The following is a 25566-nucleotide window of genomic DNA, read 5'->3' on the forward strand; positions in this document are numbered from 1 at the left end:
GATAGGCCAATTACGAAAGGGCGAAGAACTAAGTGAATTTGCATCCATTTTAGCTAAGGCTGGCTACGAATTTCAATGTATTGACAAGGTTGCTTTTTTAAAACCCTGTATATGAAAATTGTTATATGGTAGTCCTTGACTTACGACCACAACTGAGCCCACATTTTCCATTAAGTGAATTTTGCCCCATTTTATTTATTTTTGTTACAGTTGTTAAGTGAATCATGCGGTCATTAATTGAATTTGGTTTCTCCCATTGATTTTTCTTGTGGGAAGCTGGCTGGAAAAGGTTATAAATGGTGATCACATGACCCCAGGACAATGCAACTTTCATTTGTCTGGATTTTGGTCACATGACCCTGGGGTTGCTTCAATGGTCTCAAGTGTGAAAAGCAGACATAAGTCACTTTTTTTCAGTGCTTCTGTAAACTTCTAATAGTCACTAAACAAATGTTTGTAAGTAGAGGACTGCCTTTACAGAGTGTTATGATGCATGCTACAAGTTATGCATGTTATGAATTGCTAAAAGTTTCAAAACTCAAAGGTTTGAGAATGAATATTCCCAGAACCTTAGCAGGATGTTACTTAAGATCCTGATTTTTTTTAATGGGTTCACTCAATTCCTGCCCGTTCTCTTCCTGCAATAACATGTCAGCAATAGGTTTTGTTGCTTTTTGACTTGTTTCTTCTTCTGCTGCTGCTGCAATCCATCAATAAGAGGAAGGATCAGATTGAGGAACCACTTTCCTGAGTTAGCAGCTGGAACCATACAAAACATGTGATCAGAGCTATACCAAATCTATAGAGCTAGAGCTGCCAAACTGTAACTTGGGGCAATAAGTATATTCACCGATCCTAATTCACGTTGAAAAGTAAAATTTTAAATTGGAGTTATGCTTACTAAAATGTATTAATATATCAAGGTTTAATAGGTATTTTTGGCAAATAAGTAAACATGAATTCTGGGTGGTCAGAGTGATACTTAAAATAAAGTGCATGCACAGACCTTAAACTGAATAAGCAGGCATAGTGTGTTGTCTCAATATCATGTTTGCAGGATATTCAAATTTTTAAACTGCAGGCTGGAATTATGATACAGGAAGTCCAAGGAATGTGGTGAAACTACCTCTACTGTGAAGACTGAAATATTCTATGAAACCTCAAGTGTGGAGGAGGCCGAAACCAGTGTCTATGGAGATTCTCAATCATCCAGGTTGTCCCCAAAGTGCTTTTTTTCAGAAGGCAACTGGACTTCCTTATTTTTCTTTGAACATGTTTTGCTTCTCATCCAAGAAGCTTCAGAGCTGAAGAAGCTTCTTGGATGAGAAGCAAAATGTCTTCAAAGAAAAACAACAAAGTCCAGTCGCCCCCCAAACCAGTGGTCTTGTAGGTTTTAATGGACTTCAGTTTCCATCTGCATGGCCAGTATGACCTCTCACTGGGCATTAGTCATTATGAACTTGAATCACAGACTCTTGTTGCAGGTCCGAAACAGACACTTGCTATCTTAGGAAGCTTCTAGCGATCCTATCAAGATAGAGAAGAATGGTCTCATGTAATAAGGACATATAAAACCAGTGATTCACCCTAGAGAGGCCATGACTTTTACAGCAGGAAAAATCAGTAATTATTGATGGTACGTGCAGATAAAGAAACTTCCCCTAGGCACTGGGGCAGAAGCTCTGGTGTGGGCGTATCCCACAGATTGAGAATGACTAGACTTAGACTAACTTTATTGTCACTTTGAATGTACACCAAACGGCGTACATTAAAATGAAATTTTGTTGCATACTGCTCTCAAAGGCTTTCCACCTCTAATATACATGACAAAATAAATAAATTAATTCAAAATTATGCATATGCCCACATATATTATATGACATGGAGCAACAACACAGTCTAGTTTGGATGTAAATATGTACATGGCGAGGGAAACAAATCTTGCGAGTTTACCAGACGGATGGCATTGGGAACAAATGAGATTGTGTCAGGGACACCTCTGTTTATGGCCTAGAGTTCCTTTGATAGATGGGTGTTAATAATTACTCCTGCCAGTTACTGAACCCATTTACAAGAGTGGATAATATTCACGGGAGTGTCCTAAAAGGCAGCTATTTTTTCTGTTGTGAAACTCAGAACTTTTCTGACATACACTCTGAACATATCATAAGCAAAAACTCTGTGAAGCAGGTAATGCATAAATTATAAGAGAGAATTGCTTTCACTCATAATCCACCCAGTTGTTGTCTAATACTGCATATTAAGAGCAACTTTTTCCCCTCTATCTTGCTTTTGACCAAGAGATGTTTGAGTGAATCGATTCTTCTGCGTTCGTTTTCATCACTCTGGTAGTACCCAACCAATTTATCTAAAACTGCTGCTTTGACCAAGGTTAATTTGATGCCAGATCATCCAAAAAGGGCCTTTGGGTTGCTTCCTTTTACATCAGACTAAAGACAGTGATTGCTCAAGCAACAATACCAGGGTTTTTAATGCTCGACCGGAAGAGAAGCCTTGTCAGATTATCAGATCGGGTTCAACAAGGACATTCTCTATACTCTCACCCGGGAATAACCCTTTATTAAATGGAAAAGCCTGCCTGCCTCCCCCACCTCCCCAAGGATGGAGAAATTCATTTGTTATTTTTAAAAGTATGGGTTTTTTTCACCCCAGGGCAATGCAAATAAGCCCATTGTAATTGACTAGCCCTATCATTATCTCCTCCCCTTTTTTTGTATTAGAAGTGTTAATAAGTCACCTCGTTTCTAACCTGTGTATATGTGTGTATATGTGTGTGTATACACAATATACATACACATCAGACAACTGTAAAAGCCTGACTCACAGATGAACACAATACAGAAGCCTGATGATGGCAGATGAGATTCTGCCAAAATGTTGCTACAACTTTAAAAGCACAACTACAATGACGTGGGAAAATACCCAAACAAAGCTGAATACCATACATGTAAGTATCCGCAAAAACTTAAGAAAACATATATACACACACACAGAGTTATATGTTATGTGTGTTATATATGCGTGTTATATGTATAGGTCTGTCTTTCTAATCTATCTATCTATCTATCTATCTATCTATCTATCTATCTATCTATCTATCTATCTACTGTCTGTCTGTCTATCTATCTTCTGTCTGTCTGTCTATCCACACACGAAAAACAAAATCCTCTGGGTTCCGCCTGCCCATTAAGCCAGCGCCTCGGACAATCCCAGCAATGTTTTTCACGCCGGGTTAATGCAATTTACACGACACGTGCCCGAAAGGCTCCGGCAAACAACATTCCAAAAGCGCCACCCAAATACTCACATTTCGCCGACCTTTCTGTCGAGCTGGGTGTTCGGCTGAGCCCAGGCGAGCCCTGTGATTGGCCGGAGGGATCACCTCAGTTCTCCTCCTCCTGGCGCTGAGTCACAATGCAACGGCCAAGCGCAGAGCAACTTCAAAAGCAAAGGGCCCTGCCGAGGGGGGGATCCCGACGGCCGAACGGGACCCGCCGAATTAAAATCAGGTGGGCTCCTCTCCCTCCTTTCGCCTTACCATTCCTCCTTTAGAGCCCTTCGCCTTTGCAGGGGCCCCCCTGGAAATTAGGTGGGTGCGGGTTAGGGAAACTGCCATAAACTCAGACCTAGGCGGGTGCGGTTTAAATATACGGACAGGGTTTGTGCCTCGCCATTGACTAGCCCTGTCCGCTTCCAGTATTCAGAAGGGTTGTGCAAAGAAAGAGATGTAAAAAGGGTATTCAGCTTTTTTTTAAAAAGGATCTGGGATGTTGTCTCAGGAAGCCCTGTTGGGGAAATGTATTTCCTCCAGCATCATTTAAAACTAACAATCTCTTTTTTGCTGCTGCTAAGTATGGAGAAAAGAAAAAGGACCAAATAAGGTTATATTTTCATTCTAACTGAACGAAATTGTGAAATATTACAGGGGCATGTCTGTACCTATATAAAATCTCAGCCTGCTATTCACGATTACCACCCTGTAGTTTGGCAATATTGAGTATTATTTTCTTCCCAGGCAACAAGTTGCCTGGCATCTTGGAAAACCGAAGCATTTTTGTCCTGATAAGACTTGGCAATTGATACATTGTGCAGTATGTATGAACGATACAGAAGTGGCTAATTGTGTGTGTGTGTGTGTGTGTGTGTGTGTGTGTGTGTGTGTGTGTGTGTGTGTGTGTGTGTGTGTCTAAACAGGTATTTCTACTCCGAATAATTTGTATGTGCAGGACTGATTTTGTGACTATTTGAAACAGACCACATTGTTTAAATCATTCACAATGGTGTATCCAGCCACTTTGTGTAACTTAATTCATTCAGTTCAACCAGTGGCAAAATTTTTATTAATGGGGACATTCTTTTTCTTTTTCATCATTTGAATGCATATTTAATCAAGTTACCTTGATTTCCAGCCAGATATAGAAAAATCAATTTATGTATTCCAGAAAATAGGACCACAGGACCCCGAAGCGAAGGAAAGGTTAGATCAGATTAATATTTGAATGGGAGGCTGTCATTAGCCTGGGGGCTTAATTGGGAAGGTGAAAAAGTGCCAGCATGCTGTGATAAACAACTTCCATATAGCTGCAAACCATAATGATTTGGATGTATTCTTGACATTTATTTTATTAGCAGTTTATCCCTCCTCTATTTTTGGTCAGTTCCAAGTGGTATGCATACCTAATGCTCCCACTGCTTATTTTCCCCATAAGAAGAATTCTGGAAGGTGGGCTAGACTGAGAGTGAGTGGGCCAAAGACATCCTGCCACCGTTCATTCGCTAAGGGAAGACTAGCACTCAAACTGATTCTCAAGTTGCTTAGAATTGAGCTTTACTTGAAATAAACTTTACCATATGAATGAATCCCCATCTTATTAATTTACCTCTCTGATTTGGGCCCCTCTTAATTTTGAATGAGATGACCATTTTCCAGGTTATACCGAACTCAGACATGGATTTGCACCCCCTTGTCTCAGCAGCCAATGATGTCTGTACATTCCCTAGATCCATCTTTAAGTGATTCCCTGGCTCTGACCTACATGTGTAGAGCAGAGCAATCAGAAAGGCGGAATAGCTAAAGGAGAGCCTTACCATTAATCCTGTACCTCCCTTTGTAATCTCAGCTCGAGTCATTCCCCTTAATTCCCCCCCTTTGGCCTCCTGTCTGTTTTTGCTAGCTCCCTCCTCCAGGGCGGGTCCCAAGCAGTGATGTGGGATGAATTGACATCCCTGCAGTAGCCTCTGTAGACACAGAAGCAAGCGCAGCGCTGGCCCTCGAGCTACTGTGCGTCCTTTGCTATAGCCCGCTCTGCAGTCATTCATTGCTCTGGAGTAAGGTAGCTGCGGGAGAGACAGCTGCTTTTTGCTTCCCTGGGAGAAATTGCTGATGTGTTCTCCCGTGGAGAAGAGAAATCACGCAAGGTACGAGATAGCTGGAAGACCAATTGGGCAGCAGTCATAGTGGAGGTGGAATGTCAGAGATTGCTTGAATTTTTCCTTCTCGACTTAAGATGCTTATGGTGTTTCTCTTAAAGCAAGGGTATAGCTTAGCTTTGGGGGTCTTAGTTATGCCTTTTTTGTTTTTAACCTGGATAAGCGTTTCAGATATTTTCTAGAAAAATACTGAACCTTTCTGTTCCTTGCTGCCACCATACGGATCTGAAGATAACCTGTGTTTTAATGATAGCTGATAACACACTTAACACAACTGAGGGTGGAGAATCATGTCTTTTTCCGAAATTCTCTAGTTGATTTAAAGAAACATTGTGAGTAATATAGGCAGCAAAGATTGTGATAGCTGAGCCTAGGTGGTAACAAAAGGGAAAGGTTTGCGGGCCTGTGGTAGAGTTACATGTACTTATTTTTTTGTCTGTAAGAGCTGTTTTGAGATAAGAAAGCACTTTATTGGTTTCTCAAGGTGACAAGAAATGATAGCTGTTTTATATGCTTTAGATGTTTTGGAGAGAGTTGCACTTTTCTTGGATCTTCTGCATCTGTGCAAGTAGTATTTTTTGTTTGATTGCACAGTTGCCTAATGTGCAATGAGAAATAGTCCTTGTTAGATATATGTAGATTGTGTCAAAAGCTCAAATTGTGTTAGTGAGTTCTGTATCTCCAGGTGACATATTTACATCAATTAACATTTTAAAGAATGTTTCTATTGCCTAATATTCTCCTGTGGGGGAACCAGGCTTTATTGGCATGGAAGAGAAACCACAATTAAAACCAATGTAGTCTCTACCTAAGGAATTGTTGTTCGCATTTCTGGTACAAAGCCAGATAGAATGGGTGTGAGCTAAAACTGTTCCAGCAATTTCAACAGGCAAACATTAAATGTAGTAGAATTCTGCCTGTAAAATGTATATATAGCATTTTTCAAAAGGCATATTTGCTTTCATTGGAATAATCTTCTTTGGGAATTCAGTGTCAACTCTCAGGATGATTGAAATTGTATTAACCTACTGTGTATTTCTCTGAATTCATCTTGTTTGTATGCCTGCAGTAGAAAAAGTCATGCAATGTTACTTGAACTGAAGCCTCTTGACATTATGAAATGTATGTGTGGTTTTTGCATTTTAAAGCCCTCATGTGATGTGCTTGATTTTACTGAGACTTTCATATCTCTGCTCAGTTACAAAGCACATTGGAGAATATTGGTCTATAACTTTCCTAATAGTTTTGTTGTAAGGATTAAAGGGGAAGCATTATATATATGTTGCCCTTGAATGAAATATAGGATATAGCATAATCAAAAAACATAGTTAATAGATTTAAGTATAAAGAGTTTTGTACTCAAAACTACATGGCATTCACACACATCATATTTCTTTTGTGATGTCCAGTAATTCCATTAAGTTTATGGTTAAAAAAAGCATGCATTCAGTTACAATCTTAATATCACAGCACATTTTGAACCAAAAATTCATAGCTTTTAAAAATTCTGTGCAGTAGGGTCACACAAATCTTCCCTCAAAGTGGGAAGCCAATCATAAGTCAAACCCCCTAAGCAGGTTTGGGACCTCAAAATGGCTTGCTGGATGGGAAATTTTAGGAACTATTGTCTCCAGGTAGTTGGAGAGGACCTGATTGGAGATAGTTACAAAACATGTATTTGTCAAAAATACTATTACTAATGATAAAGATTGCATCTCCCTCTCCCAAGTTCTTGGGAAGGAGTTCATAAGTGGATAAAAATGTTAACTGTACTCTAAATATCTGACTGATTGTGTGAACAAGCATAATTCTAGAGGAGATGTGTTGAGATACAGTCATTCACTCTCTCAATAGCTATGATTCAGTAATGATTTATATTTGATTTCATCAGCATCAGTGGAATGATTCAGGTCAAGCCTGAAACCTAGCCATCGTTTTTTTGCAAAGTGCTTTCAGACCCAGAAGGTAAATTTTCTAAATGGAGATTCTCATAGCTAGTTAACTGGGTGGACTTTTAAAGCATTCCTGCAGAAACTTTATCAACAACAATGGGTTGTGTATTGAATTTCCACTTTCGGTGCATTTGCAACTCTTCTGGTTTTGGAACCCTTGATTTTTAAGCCTTCTTTGTGCAATAAAACAGGACAAAACATTTCTCCAAACCTATTCAGAAGCAGTTAGGGGAATTCGTAATGATAGCAGTCCCAAGCATGCCTGTACACATTAGCATTTGCTTTTCTTCCACAAAGAAAGATTAAGTATTTTAACAAGGCCTTCTGGTTTGGTAGGTTATGTTAATTTAAAAAGCGGGTCAATACAGAAGAAGTGATCAGGTTTATTATTATTTTTTGCCAAGACTACACTCGTGTAAACTGAAATATTCAGTTATTCTCAAAGCTATGCCATAAACTCTGGGGATCCTCCAATTTTCTGCTGAGAGTTATCTTTAGACCATGCTGGAAAAAACTGATTTCTTGGTGCTGAACTTTTCAAACTGTGGTATAGTGAAATGGCCCTTCTTCCCGTGAGTGAGTGTAGAAACATATGTGTGCTTATTTATACTGATCAAAGATGTTAGAAAAGTGAATGTGGTAAGAGGACAGAGCAAAAAACAAGAGTTTCTTTTTGGTGGTTATTCCATGAGTTATGCTTTTTAAAACAAGGCTTATCTCTTTGTCCAGAGCTTGGTGGTCATGGTGGTTAAAAGGATATTGACTCAGCAATAAAAAAGGGATGAATTCCTAGATGGTCAAAGCTAGAAATTAGACTGAAGACAACTAGCGCTCTAATTCCCCACACCCCAAATCAGTATTTATTTTTACATGAGAATTAGGTTTGCCTCCCTCCATCCCGCAAGAGTATGGTTTTTTATATATATATATAAAAATTTATATATATATATATAAACCAGTTTCCCCAAAATAAGACCTAACACAAAAATAACCCCTAGCGTGTTTTATGCATGCGTCTAATATAAGACCTACCCCCAAAATAAATCCTACCGTAAGAGCCTGAGCAGCCAGCCGCCCACCCATTCCGTCTGGTTGATCGCTGTGCTGCAGCCACAAGGTGAGAGGTGGTGATGGAGCTGCTAATGCGCCCCACACTGGCTTACCTCAGAGCTTCTGCAGCCAGGCCATCCCTGCCTTGATACCTGCCTCACAGCAGCAGCAGCAGCAGCAGCAGCAGCAGTCATGTGCAGTAGGAGCCCATGTAGGTAAGCTGCTGCGTGGGGCAGCTTCACTCCCCCACCTTGCCTCGTGGCTGCGGCACCAGCATATCACTTGGCCTCCTGCTCTGTTGAGCTGTGAGCAAGCAGAAGTGGACCACTCAGGGTCCTGCTGGAGCTGCTGCCATGAGGCAAGGTGTCGGGGCATTTGTGGCCTGGCTGCGGGGGCCCTGAGGTAAGCCAGTGCAGGGTGTGTGGGGCAGCTCACCCTCCCTGCCTTGCGCCTCTGGCACTGGCATGCCACACAGCCATCTGCCCCACTGTGAGCAAGCAGAAGAAGTGGGCCTCCTATACATGGGAAAAAAATAAGACCCTCCCCCAAAATAAGCCCTAGTGCTTACTTTGGGGCCCAAAGAAAATAAGACCGGTCTTACTTTTGGGAAAACACAAGTAATTGAGGCAGTCCTTGATTTATAATTACAATTGAGCCCAACATTTCTGTTGTTAAGTGAGACATTTGTTGCCCCATTTTATGACCTTTCTTGCCACAGTTGTTAAGTGAAACATTGCAGTAGATAAGTTAATAACCTGGTTGTTAAGTGAATCTGGCTTCTGCATTGGCTTTGCTTGTCAGAAAGTTGCAAAAGGGGATGACATGACCTTGGGACACAGCAACAGTCATAAATATGAACCAGTTGCCAAGTTCCTGAATTTTGATCACATGATCATGGAGATGCTGCAAAGGTCGAAACTTTGAAAAACAGTCATCAGTCACATTTTTCTGTGCCGTTGTAACTTAGAATAGTTGGTCACTAAATGAACTGTAAGTCGAGGACAACCTGTTCTTCTAATTCTAGATAGACATGTGCCTTGTATCTTTGGCTTTGAGAAAATTAATGGTTTACTTTTGCATAACAAAGGCTAAGTTTTTGGACCTGAAAGGGGCAGGGTTGTTTTTATAGCTATGTGAAGCTTCAGTTTGGGCACTGAACTTGAAAATAGTTTGATTAGATCTCTAATCGGTATGATTTTTATGCTTCTGTACATGTGCAGAAATGGGTTTTTCTAATTTGATTTTGAAAAAACAGGATTGAACAGAGGATCTAATAGTTTGCATCAGACCAGTATTCCAAACTATTTCATCTTGAACTATTCAACTGGATTACTTTTCTGAATCAAGGTTCTGATTCTAATGGGCTCAATGCTGATTTGATACTCCTAATTTGTGATTGTGGGTGAGAAGGGCAATAAACATTGCTGTTACTCCCTTAAGGAGGAATCAGGCTGATGTTTCTCTATAAAGCAGTTTCTCCATTAGTTCTTCAAAAAAAATGTGGTTAAAGGTTCCTCCCATCCCATCTTGTAAAATGGAAGAATCTAGATTACTTTTCAGTAGTAAAAAGTTTGGGATAATACTTTTGTGTCCCTAAATTTTCTTTTTCTTTTCTTTTTTCTACCCAGTTTGACAGGCTGGGAAGCTGCAAGTTCTAGTTCTCCCTTAGACATGGGCTATTTGGGGCCTGTTACTCTCTTTCAATTTAGTTCATGTATCCAGTTATTGTTCAGAGGAAACTAGGGGGGAGTATTATGCCAGATGGTTTGAGTTGCACAAAATAAAAGTAAGATATAAATCAAATAAAATAAATTGGGAATTTTATAGGATAAACGAAAAAAAATAAAAATGAATACATGAACTTTTGCATAGTCCCTCATTCCTTTCCATTACATGGTATCTATTAAACTATTGTGCATCAGAACCAGAATTCTAAACATAAACTGAAAACATAACATGAAAAATAGGAAATGCTTTTTTGGGGAAATGACCTACAGATAATCCTCAACGTGCAACCGTAATTGAGTATGGAATTATGATTGTAAATCATTGTGGTTGCAACTGAAGGCATTATGTGACCAGATTCAAAGTTACAATTGTTATTATGTTAGTTATTAGACAAACATGGTAGTCATTAAGTAAACACAACAACCATTAAGTGAATCCATTTTCCCCAGTGGCTGTTTTTTTTGCCCAAAACCAGAAGTAAACCCTGGAAACTGAGAAAAACCATAGCAAATCATGGTCACAACTGTACACTGCTGCAAGGATTTGTAAAATGAGCCGGTTGCCATGTGCCCAAAATGTAATCACATGACTCTGGGGTTGTGTGCAGCTGTCATAATTCTGAAAACATGTTTAAGTAGGTCTGGAGATGTCAATTGTAATTTGGAATAGTCATTAAGCAAACAGTCATAGATCTACTACTATCTGTAGTAAAGTATGTAATTTTCATACAGATCTTCAGATTCAAATCCATGCTGTTTTAGTTAAATGATTCGGTAAGCAGGATATTTTCTGTGTGAAACTAATATCTGCTGCCATTTCTATGAATAATACAGTACAGTAGTTAGAAAAGAGTTTGGGTTTTTTACTAAATGAGAATTAGCAGTTTGCAAAATAGATCCATGCATTTTCCAATATAGCATCTGCCTGACTTCCTCTTGAACTTTTCAAAGTAGCTTTTATCCCACTGCAATTCTTTGAAATGAGTAGCATATTTTATTTAGTTGTATAATGTGGAAATTGTTTCTCAAAAGCTTGGTTGTAATCTTCATTTTTGACAGCAAAGCCTTTTTGTTTGATGTCTTTCAGTCTCTGTTGTGCAATTTCGTTTAAGGGGTTCTGTTTGTTTAGCTTTTAGTGCATTGTATTATTATTATTTAGATTATGTTTTAAAATAAAGATATAATCTAGTCATGCTACTGTTTTTTTTAAATTTGTTTTAATAACAATGCCTACTAGAGATGTGAGCTGCATTTCAGTAATAAAACTTTTCTAATAACCTGTTTTCAACTCTCTAAGTTGAATTATTCAATTTGAGGATTCTTTCTAGAAATTTTTAAATCATTGTTTTGAAAATGATTATCCAGGTTGTGACCAAAATGAATTGTTCTCTCTTCTGCACATCTTTCTCTGCCTGATAACTGTATGGTTTATCCTCAGTTGGCCTAAAGAAAAACCTATGGGAAAATGCTATTTCATAGGCTTGTATAGCACTTCCTATTCAATAATACAAGCAGTATTGATTTTGTGGAAAGAAAACTGAGAAAGGAAATAAAAGGTGAGCACAGATGGCTACTTTCTCGTTTTGACCACTCTTGGTTCTGCCCACTAGGCTAAATCTGTGCCCAGTTTCATAAGGTAGACTTCTTAGGACATTCTAGCCATACCATGTAAAGTGGAGGAGTACAGGAGATGGTATTCCAAGATGTTTATCTATTTATAATTTCAGTGTCTGATGCTAACCATTTGAGAATTATTCTATTGTAGAGTACCTCATTCCTCTCCTCCCTTCTTGTTCTTGTGCGTGCATCATATGTTATATGGAATTGGTCATGTTAAAAATGCTGTAATCTCTTTTATTTTAATTCTTTTACTTTAATCTGTTGCTAGTAAGAGGGGGATACTCATGGTCCTCAACTTACAACTATCTGTTTGGCAACTCTTTGAAATTGCAATGACATTGAAAAAAATTATTTACGATTGTCGGTCCTTGCCTTACAATCATTGCAGCATCCCCACAGTCATATGGTCAAAATTCAGGTGCTTGCCAACCAGTATTGTTAGTGTCTCAGGGTCATGTGATTGCCATTTTACAATCTTCCCAGCCAGCTTCCGACCAGCAAAGTCAATGGAGGAAGCCAGATTCATGTAATGACCATATGATTCAACTTAAGTACTGCAGTGATTTGCTTAATAACCATGGCAAAAAGATTGTAAGACAATCACCTTACTTAGCAACAGAAATTCTGGTCTCAATTATAGTTATAAGAAAAGGACCACCGATATGTACCATATAATCATACCACAATAATACCACAAATTGTGGTGGTGCAGTGTTTAGAATGCAATACTGCAGGCTACTTTTCCTGACTGCTGGCTGATTGCAATTTGGAAGTTCGAGTCTCACTGGCTCAAGGTTGACTCAGCCTTCCATCCTTCCGAGGTGGGTAAAATGAGGACCCAGATTGTTGGGAGCAATAGGCTGACTCTGTAAACGCTTAGAGAGGGCTGTAAAGCACTGTGAAGTGGTATTCAAAGTGCTATTGCTATAATCAGCTCTTTTTTCCTTCTTTACTCTCAGGTAGTGTTTTGTTCTAGGTCAGGGAGAGGGAAACTTGGCTCTTTTACCACTTAAGGACTTCAAGTCCCAGAATTCCTAAGTGAGCCATAAAAGCTTCCCCATCCCTGGCCTACTGGTTTTTCAGTTGTGGGGGAAATCAATTTTTGACTTGAATGGGACTGTTTAATATACAAATATAGGACATATTCTTTATATGCCGTTTATATCAGTGGCCCCCAACCTTTCTTGAACCAGGGACCAGTTTCATGATTATTTATTCTTCCACGGACCGGTACCTGAGTAACGCGAGACTCCACCGCCATCGGGACAGCTCTTCGTTCGAAGCCGCCCCCCCCTTTGACAAAACTAAGGTGTGAGCACCCAAATGCCACTTTCCAACTGAAAGCCCGGAAGTACTTTCCAACCGAAAACCCGGAAGCAACCAAAAACCTGGAAGCGCTGTTGAAACAAGATGGCGGCGCCCAAGCTTTGCGGCCCAGTAAAAAATGATCCACGGACCGGTACTGGTCTGAGGACCAGTGGTTGGGGACCCCTGCTTTATATGTCCTACATTTGTATATTAAACAGTCCCATTCAAGTCAAAAATTGATTTTCCCCCCAACTGAAAAACCAGTAGGCCAGGGATGGGGAAGCTTTTATGGCTCACTCAGGAATTCTGGGAGTTGAAGTCCATAAGTGGTAAAAGAGCCAAGTTTCCCTACCCCTGTTCTAGGTGGACATGAAGGTGTCTTAGCGTTATCAGAAAGGGTTCCCTACTCATTTTAATCAACTTTTGTACCTGAATCTGAGGAAAGGAAGGTGCCATCTTGGTAGTCCCTCCCAGATAGCAACATATACGGTATTTTGGACCCGCCTGCTGAGATTAGAGATTAAGGAGGAGTCTCCTTTTTGTGCTGCCTGGGGAGACTTTTGTACTCAAGAAGGCTATGATAGAAACATAGGAGCTGTTCAGTAGATTGTGGTTTCAGAATGCTTCTATGTTCCTTCAGCCTATTTCCTGATTCTCAGTATTGTAGAAGGCCTGGCTGTGAGACACTTGACACTGGCTTGGCAGGATGTTTCCTGCTGCATCCTGGCTGGCTGTGTGTGTGTGTGTGTGTGTTGGTGGCGGCAGCAGAAGGGGTCATGCCGAAGAGGAAAAGTGGAAATAACTAAAGATAGCTTTGTGGCTGAAGATAGCCTTTCCACTGTTTGTCTTTTTCCCCTCGGGCCCTCCCTGTCTGTTTTGAATGATATGAAAGAAATCTCCTTTCTTGTCCCCGAAGGGCTTTTCCAGTTGACCTCTTATTATTGTTGCTTGTTGTGCTGATGCTCTGCAGTTTTGGAGTCCAGTTTATACTTGCTTTTTCGTTTGCAGCAGCTGGGTCCCATTCACATGCAGATATATGGTACAAGTGGAAGAAAAAGCAGCTTTCAAGCATGCGATCAGTCCAAGAATTTGTGAAACACTGGAATATCAAGCTTACATATCATTTCAATCAAACCCTGTTCTTGGTTTTCTCCCAAGCGTTCTTGATGAACAATCTGATGAGGAGTTAACAGACAAATTTTGAATTATTGCTATTATTATTACTCAGTTTAAACAACTAATGCTTCTGATCTACTGTAGATTACTCAAGCATCAGTTAGTAGGTTCTGATTTACCTTCTGTCCTTCCTCTGTAACCCCATCACCACTGATTTTGGCCGTTGTGAGAATTAGTTTTCACACAGTCACACATAAACACAAAAGAACAGGCTGCTACCCACACAAGGAACAAGTACATCTTCTGCCAACAAAACAGATAATTGCTTTTAGACTTGTGTGTAGAGCTGGCAGGAGCAAGCAGTACAAGAAACTAAACATTGGCTGTTCTATAAGCAGAGCTTGCATTCACTGGAATTCGTTTATAATGGGTTCAAAGTTTGGCTACAACAAGCCAGCTTATCTGAGCCTTCATGTCCTGCAAAATATATTCTTGGTGGAATTTTGTTTTGCTAGCTGAGAGAGAGGCCCATTAGTTGTTTTCAACATGGAGATCTACAGTACTGTACATGCTGGCTGGGGAATTCTGGGAGTTGGAGACCACATATCTTAAAGGTGCCATTCTGGGAAGGCTTTGAAGCACTTTTATGAACAGTAGCAACTATCTCAGTTGTTATGTCAGAGGAAAGGCCAAGGGATCATTGTGATATATTTGTGTGTCGCTGTTCTTCCAGAAAGGAATCAAAAGCAGCATTGAAAAATATATTATCCCACTCACAATGGTACTATGTTAGACGGAGAAATATGGCTGCTCATGCAAAATATCAGCAGGGCTTTGAATTCAAGTTTAATATTTACAACACATTGATTTAAAGGCCTAACTAAACATTCTGTTCATCACAAAGTAGGATAAACTCAGGACATCAAAGGAAAAAGAAATGTTTTCAGCCTGAGGAGCAGCATCTGGCAATGATGATGACATGAGATCACTGAAGCAGGGCTCTCTGGCTTGGGCAGAATTTTAAGGGGCAAATCACCAATTTTGTCTCTTAATGCTTTAATTTTCAGGAGTTTCTCAGGGTTTTGAAATGGGTGAATTAAAATATTGCCAGTTTTAAGAAACCACATTTGCCATTTAATGGTCTTCCATATCCCCAAGAGTCATCAGAGCGTATTTTAGGGCCTGATGATGGAATCTGGAGAGATCTATTGGTCTATGACCTTTTCAGTCTGCTTTTTTAGATTTCTCTTTTGCTTAGTCTGTGTGGGATTCTGTCTACCTTTGAGACTCAAGGGTGTTATTTCCTGCTGTTTAAACAGCACTGAAAAAAGAGTGGTAGGCATCTAATCTGCTCATTTTATTTCCACCTTCTCATCTTTGATGTCTCTCCTCTTCCTTCTTACCTGGGGGCCATGCTCCATGTACTTGGCCAAATGCGCAATGTTTAATAGCAAGCAAAATGCTTTCAGTTGAGTTGTAGGATGGATCTATAGGTTGGTTATCACACATTTCAGAAGGTATAATTGTATTTCTTATCAGCATATTATCTGCGGCTTGCTATTTCAGTGATTCAACCTTCTCGTTTGCAATGGGTGTAAATCAAATTAATAAATAGGCTCATAATAGCATGAACCGGAGAATGAAATCAGAGATAAATGCAGGTATTTGGATTCAAGAGTGTGAGGGGTCAAATTTTGTTATTGTTGTATACTTCTTTCCCACTCATTTTCTGCTTGAAGGCCAGGTCATATCCTTTATTTGATTAGATCTGGCCTGAAGAAATATGGTCAATTCTACTGAAGACTGATTTTGTTTTAAATGCAAATAATTATTTGCTCTTCTGCTCTTTTGCAGAATTACTTTGGCTTTGCAAGTGTTTTCTGCAGCTGTTGTACGGATGCAAATCAGCAATCATCTAGTGATCATTTTCTTCTGTTTTTCATCTCCAGGCACAAACCATGAATTACGTTGGACAGTTAGCAGGGCAGGTCTTTGTGACAGTGAAGGAGCTCTATAAAGGATTAAATCCGGCCACGTTGTCTGGATGCATTGATATCATTGTTATCCGCCAGCCTAATGGAAACCTCCAATGTTCACCTTTTCACGTACGCTTTGGAAAGATGGGAGTTCTGCGTTCCAAGGAAAAAGTGGTAAGGAACAACAACAAAAAATCAGCTTGATTTTTCTTGGTCGGATTACTCTTTGTCCAGAATATTGCAAAAAGAAGGGTTTGCATTTGTTAAATTGGTAAGATGTTGAATATGGGTGCATGGATTGTAACAATTGGAACCAAAAGTGCTTTTTTAAAAGGCAACTGGACTTGTTCCTTGAAGAACAAGTTTTGCTTCTCATCCAAAAAACTTCTTGGATCAGAAGTGAACTGTCTTCAAGGAAAATCCTTGCCTTTGTTTAAAAAGCACCTTTGGGACAACCAGGATCTGGATGGCTGAGACTCTCTGTAGACTTTCTATCATTTTCCCTGGAGAAACTCCCACCCTCCTATTTCATTTGCTTTCCAAAAAGGGAATGGTGGCTGCAGCCATAAATAGCAACTTGTCAATCCAGCCTACGACACTCTGGAGGAGAGCTCAGGTGTGTGTCTGACAGCCATTTAATCTTTTTTAAAAATACAGTTGATCTATAACACTTGAAGGAAATCAAAGGATAATGAGTCCAAATAAAGAAACACTGCCTGGGGATTTCTTAAAAAGAAGTTATCAGTATTTTCAGCAAGTGACAGAATTATGTGAGTTACAACTGCTGTGAGTCAGACTGATTGCTTACTCAGGAATCATTTGTTGTGCATAAGGGCTTTCATCAGCTATCTAGCAATGAATGCTTATTTAGTTACTCACCTCAGCCTATCCCTTGATTAATGACTGCTTTAAGCTCTTTTATGAACTTTATATAATGTGGTTTTAACCACGTACTGCAGAACTTGTATTGAAACAAGTAGATTTAAATGATCTTAAATCAGATGTCACTTGAGGTAAGTAAATGATTCTTTATTTTTGCTAGATTATGGTCGTTGCTCCTGTTACTTGGTGTAGTATAATGACTAATAACATCTGAGAAGTTCTGGATTCAGACATTATTATCTGAGTCTTTCACAGAACTTAAGGCAGTTTTTCTCATTTTTAAAGGCATACGAGCTGCAATGGCACAGTGTTTAGAATGCAGTACTGTAGGCTACTTCTGCTGACTGCTGGCTGCCAGCAGTTTGGCAATCCGAATCTCACTAGACTCAAGATTGACTCAGCCTTCCATCCTTCTGAGGTTGGTAAAATAAGGACCCAGATTGTAGGGGGCAATAGGCTGACCCTGTAAACTGCTTAGAAAGGGCTGTAAAGCACTGTGAAGCGGTATATAAGTCTAAATGCTGCCATTGCTATAATCAACCTTAATAGAAATTGCTGACATAATATGAAGTGTTTTAACAACTTGGACCCTGTTGCTATAAAATGGGTAAAAAGTTCTTTGACTTAAGGAATGAACATGACATATTTTCTTGAGGATATTTTTTTAATCCATGTACTTTTTGTATTCTGTCTTTCTCAAGGTTGACATAGAAATTAATGGAGAATCTGTGGATTTGCACATGAAATTAGGAGACAACGGAGAAGCATTTTTTGTAGAGGAAACCGATGACAAAGAGGTGAGACCAGCCCACCTTATGAATTTTGTTTGTCATAACAACACAAGGGATTGATGTTTGTTTTAAGAAATCAATTGTAGGATTATCTACTCTATTAAGTTTTTTTTTGTCATATAGGACTAGATTTATGTCTAAAATAGCCACTAGTGCATATTCTTCAACTTATTTCAAAGAACTATGTTAGGTAGTTGCTAGACATTATGGAAGAAAATTAGGGTTTTTTAAAACAATTTTCTCTAGTTTTCTCTAGTAGATAAGCCATTAGCAGAGGAAATCTGGCATAGAATATAATGTATGCATAAGATGAATACATTAAATCATCAGGTTTTTTTGCCGAGTTTGCAACATGGTTAACATTTAAAATCAAGGATTATCAGGGCTCACTTCCTGGCAAGCCACAGCTTTTACATTTGAGATATTTTCTTGATTTGTATATTTTGCTGAGTTTGCCTTTTCCAGAAGAATTTCTGGCAAGAGGGCTTTTGGAAAGGATGGATATGTGTGCATATATGTGTATTCGTAATATTTAGGTTTCTGTATATATATACATACCTATTCTGCTGGCCTTGAAAGATTCACTGGTTCAGAACAGATTTGGAGCATATAAATGCACTATTGTTTCATTTGAGTTGACAGATGCCAGGTGTCAACAGTCTTGTGTTTCCTTTCTTTAAGGAGGCAATTCCATACCACTTGGCTACATCCCCCATTTTGTCTGAGGGATCTTCTCTCATGGAATTACAGCTGAAGAGAAATTCTGCTGATAGGTTAAGGAGCATGGACACTGCTGGTCCTTCACAGTTACCAATCCCTACTTCTCCTTCTGCCCCTGAATCCATGATTGCAAGTTGTTCTGTCAAGAAAAGAAGGAAGAGGAGAAGGAAATCCGCCCATAAAATAGATACTTCAAAAAGAGACGAAAATGCCGATACTACTGAAGATGAAAACATGTTCCCTATAGAAATGAGTTCCGATGAAGAAAATGAGCTGCTAGATACTACTTCCAGGTATTCATCTAGAGGGTCTAATTTATTCAGTGTTAATTTTTAATTTCAAGTTGGACAATAGTTTAACATTTAAATATTTTAAATACATTTTTTCTGCTTTTTAATAGTACAAGAACTTTAGAATGCTTATACTTTGTAGCTTTTATTTTGATTAGAGTCACAGGATTACAGTATTATGGTTATCTTGTGGAGTTTAGTTGAAAAGCAAAAGGTTATGCATGCTGTCATTTATGTTGTATTGGTTTCTTTTAAAAAAGTTTTATTTGGGTTTTCACACATAGAAAATATAAGTAAAACATCTTTTTTGAAAATAGCATGGTCCCGGGTTGAATTTCTTTATACAGACACAAAACTCAATTTCATGCTCCTTTTTGTGTTCTATTCCATATCTTATACTATTCTACATTTTTTATATAGTTTTTCCCTTCTTTTAATTTTCTCAACTTTATTTTGATTATCTCATCTCAATTATCATTATATTTGTACTTTTGCCTGTTCTGTTTCAATTTCATATTATCTTTTCTCATTAAACAAATTTTCTCCTGTAGTTACGAATTGGAGTATGACACCTTTATATCTTTTAATTACATCCATTCAACTCTTATTTAAACTTCAATATATACCTTAAAGTTATGACCTTCAATATAATACTTAATACATAACTTCCAATCGAATTCTGCTTGGTACATTCTTATAATACACACTATATTCTTTAAAAAAAAGATTATAAATATATGTAATTATAAACCCTCATTCCATTCCATTTCAGTTCTAACATTAATAATCATTAAAATCTTAACATCTTTAACACTTCTTTTCAATTAAATATCATACTTCCTTAAAAACACATATAATCTCCATAATTAATTTTTCCCTTATTTCTCTTCACGTATGTTTTGTAAATCATTAAATATTAATTTTGTTACATTTGTTTATTGACAAGCATTCCACTGAATTACAATAGCTATTTTATCAAACATTTTAATCATACATTTTCTTTGTACTTTTAAAGTTCCATTTTCAGTTCTTCTAAAAGTGGAGCCATTTTAAACAGTTTTAAACAACCACCCGATTGATTTTAGTCATTCAAATACCATAACCAAAAATCCAGAAATCATCAAGTAATCCAAATAGTCCCGAGTTATTTCTTCTTATTTCTTTTCCCACTTTCTCTTCCTGGAGTTTTTGTTGCGATGTTTCAGTTAAAATGTATCTTTTGGAGGTCTTGTTGAGATTTTGCTGTAAGGTCTTTTTAATTCCAGGCAGTCTCCTCCCTTTCACATCCTGCCCTTTTATTCTTTTTCTCTCCTTTCCTGTTTTCAAAAGCTTTTGATTATCCAGAAATTTTTATTATCCCTTTGACTTTTTATTTTCAGCATTAAATGCCTATTAATGACAAAGTGGATTTTTTTCCAATTTCTTGCTTAAGTCTCTTAGCTGTCAGTATAGGAAAAGGAGAAAAAAAACCCCAAATCTTTTCCCTTTCCTCTGTCCTTCTCAGCTTAAAAATCTTCTTAGGGAACAATGTTATTGTTTTTTTTTAATAGTTTCAATTCCAGGGTACCTTATTTGTTGCTTTTGTTGTTTGACCCGGTCAACCAAAACTCTCTCTTCTTATCTTCCTCTTGCACATTCTTTTCCGGTTGAGGTCTTCTTTGTGGTGGCCATTCCTGACCACTGTTACAACCGCCTTTGGGAAAGGGAGTAATGGCCAGCTGGGGAGAAGAGATGCGGCTCTCCTCAACCCTGCAGGCAGTCTCCCCCTTCTTCACCACCTCTATGAGGTGGCTTAGCACTGAAACCAGCCAGCTCGGGGTGCTCCAGTGGCGAGCACGGATCGAAGCCTTGCAGAGATGAGGTTTCGGTCTGTCGCTGAAGAAGCTCAAACCGGAAGTCCCCCATTTATGTTGTATTGTTTTTTTAAAATGGTGTGTACATGAATTGCAGCATAGCATCCAAACAATTCGTTGCTCTGATTTTTGTTATTAAATCAACTTTCCTCATAGATAAGTTATTATGCCTATGGACTGCCTCCTACCATAGTTGTCCTTGCTATTGTAGATGCTAGTCTCCCTCTGTTTACTAGTTTCCTTTGTTTCAGAAATAAATATGGGGAATTATTTTTTCCTGCCCAAATGCACAGAAATATTTCATTCATCCATATAGGCAACTTTTTGAAAAATTAGCTGGAAATTTCAAAACACTCCAAAACACTCATTCAGCTTCTGTTGCTGTTTTCTTACATTTATGTTTTGTAACAGCAAAGGGACCTAATATTTGCAACAAGTTCTTGAGTAAAAGGATTCATGAAATTAGATAAAGCTGATGAATGTGTAAAAATATTGTGCCTAGAGAACAGTGGTTGACTGAATATTTTCAACTAGCAGTTGAGAGATGCTTCATCCATGTTTCTTCAGAATCAATGTCTTGCTACCAATATATGTATTTGTAATATTTCACAATACCTTTTTTTAAAAAAAAAACATGCACAGATGATCAAAATGTCTAAGTAAAGTTGCCTATTTATTTTACCCCTCCCTCAGCTGATTGTGTTGTGGTATATCTGTAATTTTGAAGCGTTATACTCCTGTACTCTTTCAAAATAAATTACTGTATCTCATTAAGTGAAAACAAGATGAAAAAAACAGCAAATAAGATAATAACACCATCTGTTTGCTCCATTGAATTTATAATGAACAATTACTAGAACATTTTAAAGAGTTCATCTGGAAAGAACTTCAGACATGATATATGATATGATCAGGAATGGGCTTCAAACATTTTAGCAATGGGTTCTCTGCCTGGTTGCTGGGTGGGCGTGGCCTCTGGGAAAGCGAAAACAGCCTCCATGGGCTCTGGAAGCTTTCTGGAAGCCAGAAATAGGCCCGTTTCCGGCCTTCCCAAACTTCTGGGAGGTCTGTTTTTGCCCTCCCCAAACCTCCACATGTGCCTGCACCCAAAACCTCCACATGCGCCTGCATCCATCCTCTAGCTAAGATTTTGCAGTTCAGAGAACCCCCCAAATCCCACTCCTGGCTGGCCCCGCCCACCCAGGGAGGGGAGGGGCAGGGTGGGCGGAGCCAGCCAGGAGTGGGGCTTGGGGGTTCTCTGAACTGCAAAATCTTAGCTAGAGGATCTCCCGAATCCCTGTGAACCCCATATCCAGCCACCCCTGGATATGACGTGTTGTAACATAATAATTGGTTTTACCAAGAATTCCTAAATCAGGTGGTTATGAGAAATTTAGAAAACACATCCTTTGCCAGAAAGTAGAATCCATTTTTAGCACATTTTCTGAAAGTATCTAGAATCTTTCACAATAGCATCCATGGGTTTAAAATGCATTAATTTTCACATGTTTTTGTTGTGCCATTATTACTGTATGCAATGCTAGTTATGGGCATTTGAAACAAATCCCTTCTTTTTCTGTGTATTGTTCATCTTCAGATCATCTGTCCCTGATTTCTGCAGGGATGAAGACATCGGGGTGGTTTCTTCTATAAATGTGCTTGCTCATCCCCACTCAGATGGAGAATGGACATCCAGACAGAGGTACAGTGCATGTTACCAGGATAAATCAAATAATCTCCACGATGAACCCTTTTCACGCATTCTTCCTTTTCAGACCTATTCAGCAATTAAGGGAAGGACAAGACTTTTCATGCTTCTGGCATGAAAATTTAATCCTATGAGTATCTCTCTGGTTTCCATTCCATTTCGACCATTTACACTTCATTTCAACACTTCCAGTTTCAGTCACACATTCAGGGCTCAGCTATATGTTATATGTGAATGTGTGTAAGCCAATTTCTTTCACCTCAAAGCTGTGGGAAGATGAATTGTTTGGAACAGTTTTTAAGTTGGGAGCTGAGAAGGATTAGTTTAAGCTTTGTCCTTCTAACAGAGTTTGAATACAGATTTTTCTATACATTTCGTATATAACAGGAATGGTTTGATCTCTCATCTTGTTAGGCTTAATTTCAAAAAACTGTTGGCCTAAAGTATCAATTTTTAGGTATAATGTTCTTTTCTTTGGTATAAACATATACAAAGCCTTTATGTCTCCTTAGGATTGAGTGCTACTTCCTTTGAGGTGATTGTGTTACCACAAAGTATAATGGTGCCTCTGCTGTTTGCAGCTTCTTGTTAAGCATTTGTGTAGAGTGGTTTAGTGGTTTCTTGAACTTTATTCTGCCTTCCTGTGTCTTGCATAGAACACTGCTGGATCTTGTCATTTAGAAGCTCACTTTTGCTTAACCCAATTTGGCTGTTTTCCAAGAGGCAGATGACAGCCTCAGCCACACAGGTTGATTTGAAACATACTGCAGGATAATGTGGTCTAATCTTTCTCTTTTTTCCCTCCCTTCCTGCTATATTATGCAATCCAGTAAACCTAGAACTTGCATAGGGAGGTCCTCTCATCTCACTGTTCCAGCAGAGGGAAGCTTATCTAGTTCTTGTCCTGACCGGACCTCCCACTGTCCTGCTGCAGTCAGGTAGAACAGCCAATTGCATTTTTGGATTGGTGATTAACCTTTTAATACTGTTAACGGTATACAAAATGGCTGGACCTTTTCAAACTGATATCGTTTACTAACTCATGGCAGGAAACTGGGAAGTCATTCATAAGGTTTTTGTCTGGGATTTTTAACTCATAGTATTAATTGTACAAAAAATATAAATCTCCCATCAAACAGTAGGTGGCATCTATGTCTGTCTGTGTCTCTCTGTCTCTCTGTCCATCCCTCTATCATCTACCTACCTGCTCTAGATGCTGCACATAGATTTCATGGCACTTGTTGTTTTCTACTCCTTTTCCTTTCTTCAGAATTTTTTCTAATATCCTTCCTTTCACCTTGCCTGTAATTCATTAATTACTGCCTTACATTCTTGGTTTTTCTGCCTTTCCAAAGTTGGGTTTTTAAACTCCAGGTTCCCGATTGCTAGTCCAGCCCTCTGTACTAGCGGAGAAGAGGGTAGTTTTTGATAGCAAGTCAGAAGATTTCGTCGGTGTTGCACAATCAATTTGATATTGTTTTTTCTAATCGTACTGTATTTTATATATATGGTAGATGTTTCCAATCATACTTGCCAAGGGATTTGGGGGCAGAAATGAAACTTTTCTGGTTCTGAGGTTTTTTTTTTTTTCAGTGAAAAGAACCAATTTTGCACATAAAATTTTCATGTCAGAAGAACTATTGACAAGGAAGTGTACAGTAGATCGCTCTTGGCTAGGAAAATGCCAGAATCTACTCCTTATATTAGCATTAAAACCAAACTAATTCAAAATATCTTTCTTAGAGTAACAGGTTCTTACAATTTAACAGTTCTTAAAAAAATGTATGCATCCAATTTATAAGTTTATGAATATATGTAGCAATAGATTATTCTAGACCTCCAAAAGAGCTGGGTGACTTTGAACCAGCCACTCTCGTTCTCATCTCATGTCGCAGGACTGTTTTTATTGGGGGGATAAAAATAGGAGTATTACATATCTTTGCCACCTTGAGTTATTTATATCTATAAAAATAAAATAAAATTACAAGACAGATGAAATAGGTCATATAATTCTAGGATAAGAATCCTTTTCAAAGGAAAGTTAATTTAAAAGTGATTCGTGGCTGTGCAGGACAAGACTGCACCACAGCCCCCAAGACTTCACTCAAATGCAAATTGTAGCCATCACTTTCAACACAGAAAAGTTTAGCTTGATCTTGCAGCTACTGGTAGTTGTGGACGTTTTCCATCTCCGGAAGCTTACTGTCCCAAAAACGTTTTAAGGAAGCCAAAAGTGAGTTGTAGGTTTGCATGAAAAAAAAAAAAGTGTATAAATCAGAAACTGAAATTGTTCTGAAGCAAGAGAAATCCACGGGGGATTGCAAGTCCCCTAGTTAATGGCTTACATCCCTTTTAGGGCGTGGGAAATCTCTAGACTGGCTGACAGCCTCTGTCACAAGGAGGTTTTGTGGCTGGGGTTTCCTTTAACGCTCACTGGCTGGTGTGCTTTTATAGATTCATAACTTCCTTACTTTGGACAGCATTTGCTTCTCCCCCCCCCCCTTTTTTTTTTTTTTTTGGCCTGTGTCTGATGGGAAAAAAAAACTACACTTCCCATTTCTGTGGTTGTTGAGTTTCGTATCAGGAGTGACATTTGAGAGCAAACGGCCATCAGCTCTCTGAATAGGTTTCTTTATCCTTTGTTATTGCATCAGGTTAACGTATGTACACAAGCTGCTCACCTGTATGTTTTCCACATTATGAAACAAGTTATAGCCATCCTTAAATATAAAGAAATAATAAGACTATACTTTAATTCATATTTACCCCGAGGCTATTATAATTTAAATGCATATTTTAATGATATAACTCTATATTCTGAAACATCAGTGCATTTCGCAACCAGGAAAGTTTCTGTAATTTTCAGATTGTATCTAGAGTTTGTAAAAGTAAAACCCAAAGGACAGTAAAAGTCTGTTTTTCTACTTCACTAGCTAGAGGAGGAGGAAAACATGTTCTAGTCATTTTCCTCCATTTGCTTGCAACCCAAATTGCTGATTTTTTTTGTTTTTGAAAGCAGGTTGTAAAATCTAGCACTGATGTTGCTACCTCGTTTGGGTAATGAAAGGAAACTGCAAGGAAACAGCCAAACTTAGAGAGCGCCAAGGATCCCTCAGCATTTG

The 25566-nt window shown here is 38.6% G+C and overlaps 1 protein-coding gene across 9 annotated transcripts in view; it reads left to right on the plus strand.

Moving 5' to 3' along the window:
• Positions 1-25566, plus strand: part of LPIN1 (lipin 1) — a 111220-nt gene that overhangs the window by 52170 nt on the left and 33484 nt on the right. For 3 of the 9 annotated variants that reach the window (XM_087917286.1, XM_087917282.1, XM_087917292.1), the window contains 5 exons: positions 16174-16374; positions 17784-17879; positions 18555-18886; positions 22334-22438; positions 23275-23382. In XM_087917286.1, the coding sequence (XP_087773412.1) occupies positions 16174-16374; positions 17784-17879; positions 18555-18886; positions 22334-22438; positions 23275-23382 (842 nt within the window). Of the gene's footprint in view, positions 1-3431; positions 3531-5254; positions 5440-16173; positions 16375-17783; positions 17880-18554; positions 18887-22333; positions 22439-23274; positions 23383-25566 lie in introns of those variants that run through there. The other 6 variants (XM_087917317.1, XM_087917328.1, XM_087917311.1 and 3 more) reach the window with 5 other exon arrangements.

This window comes from Pseudonaja textilis, chromosome 1 (genome assembly GCF_049901715.1).
Source record: "Pseudonaja textilis isolate UNSWEBS1 chromosome 1, rPseTex1.2, whole genome shotgun sequence".
NCBI lineage: Eukaryota > Metazoa > Chordata > Lepidosauria > Squamata > Elapidae > Pseudonaja > Pseudonaja textilis.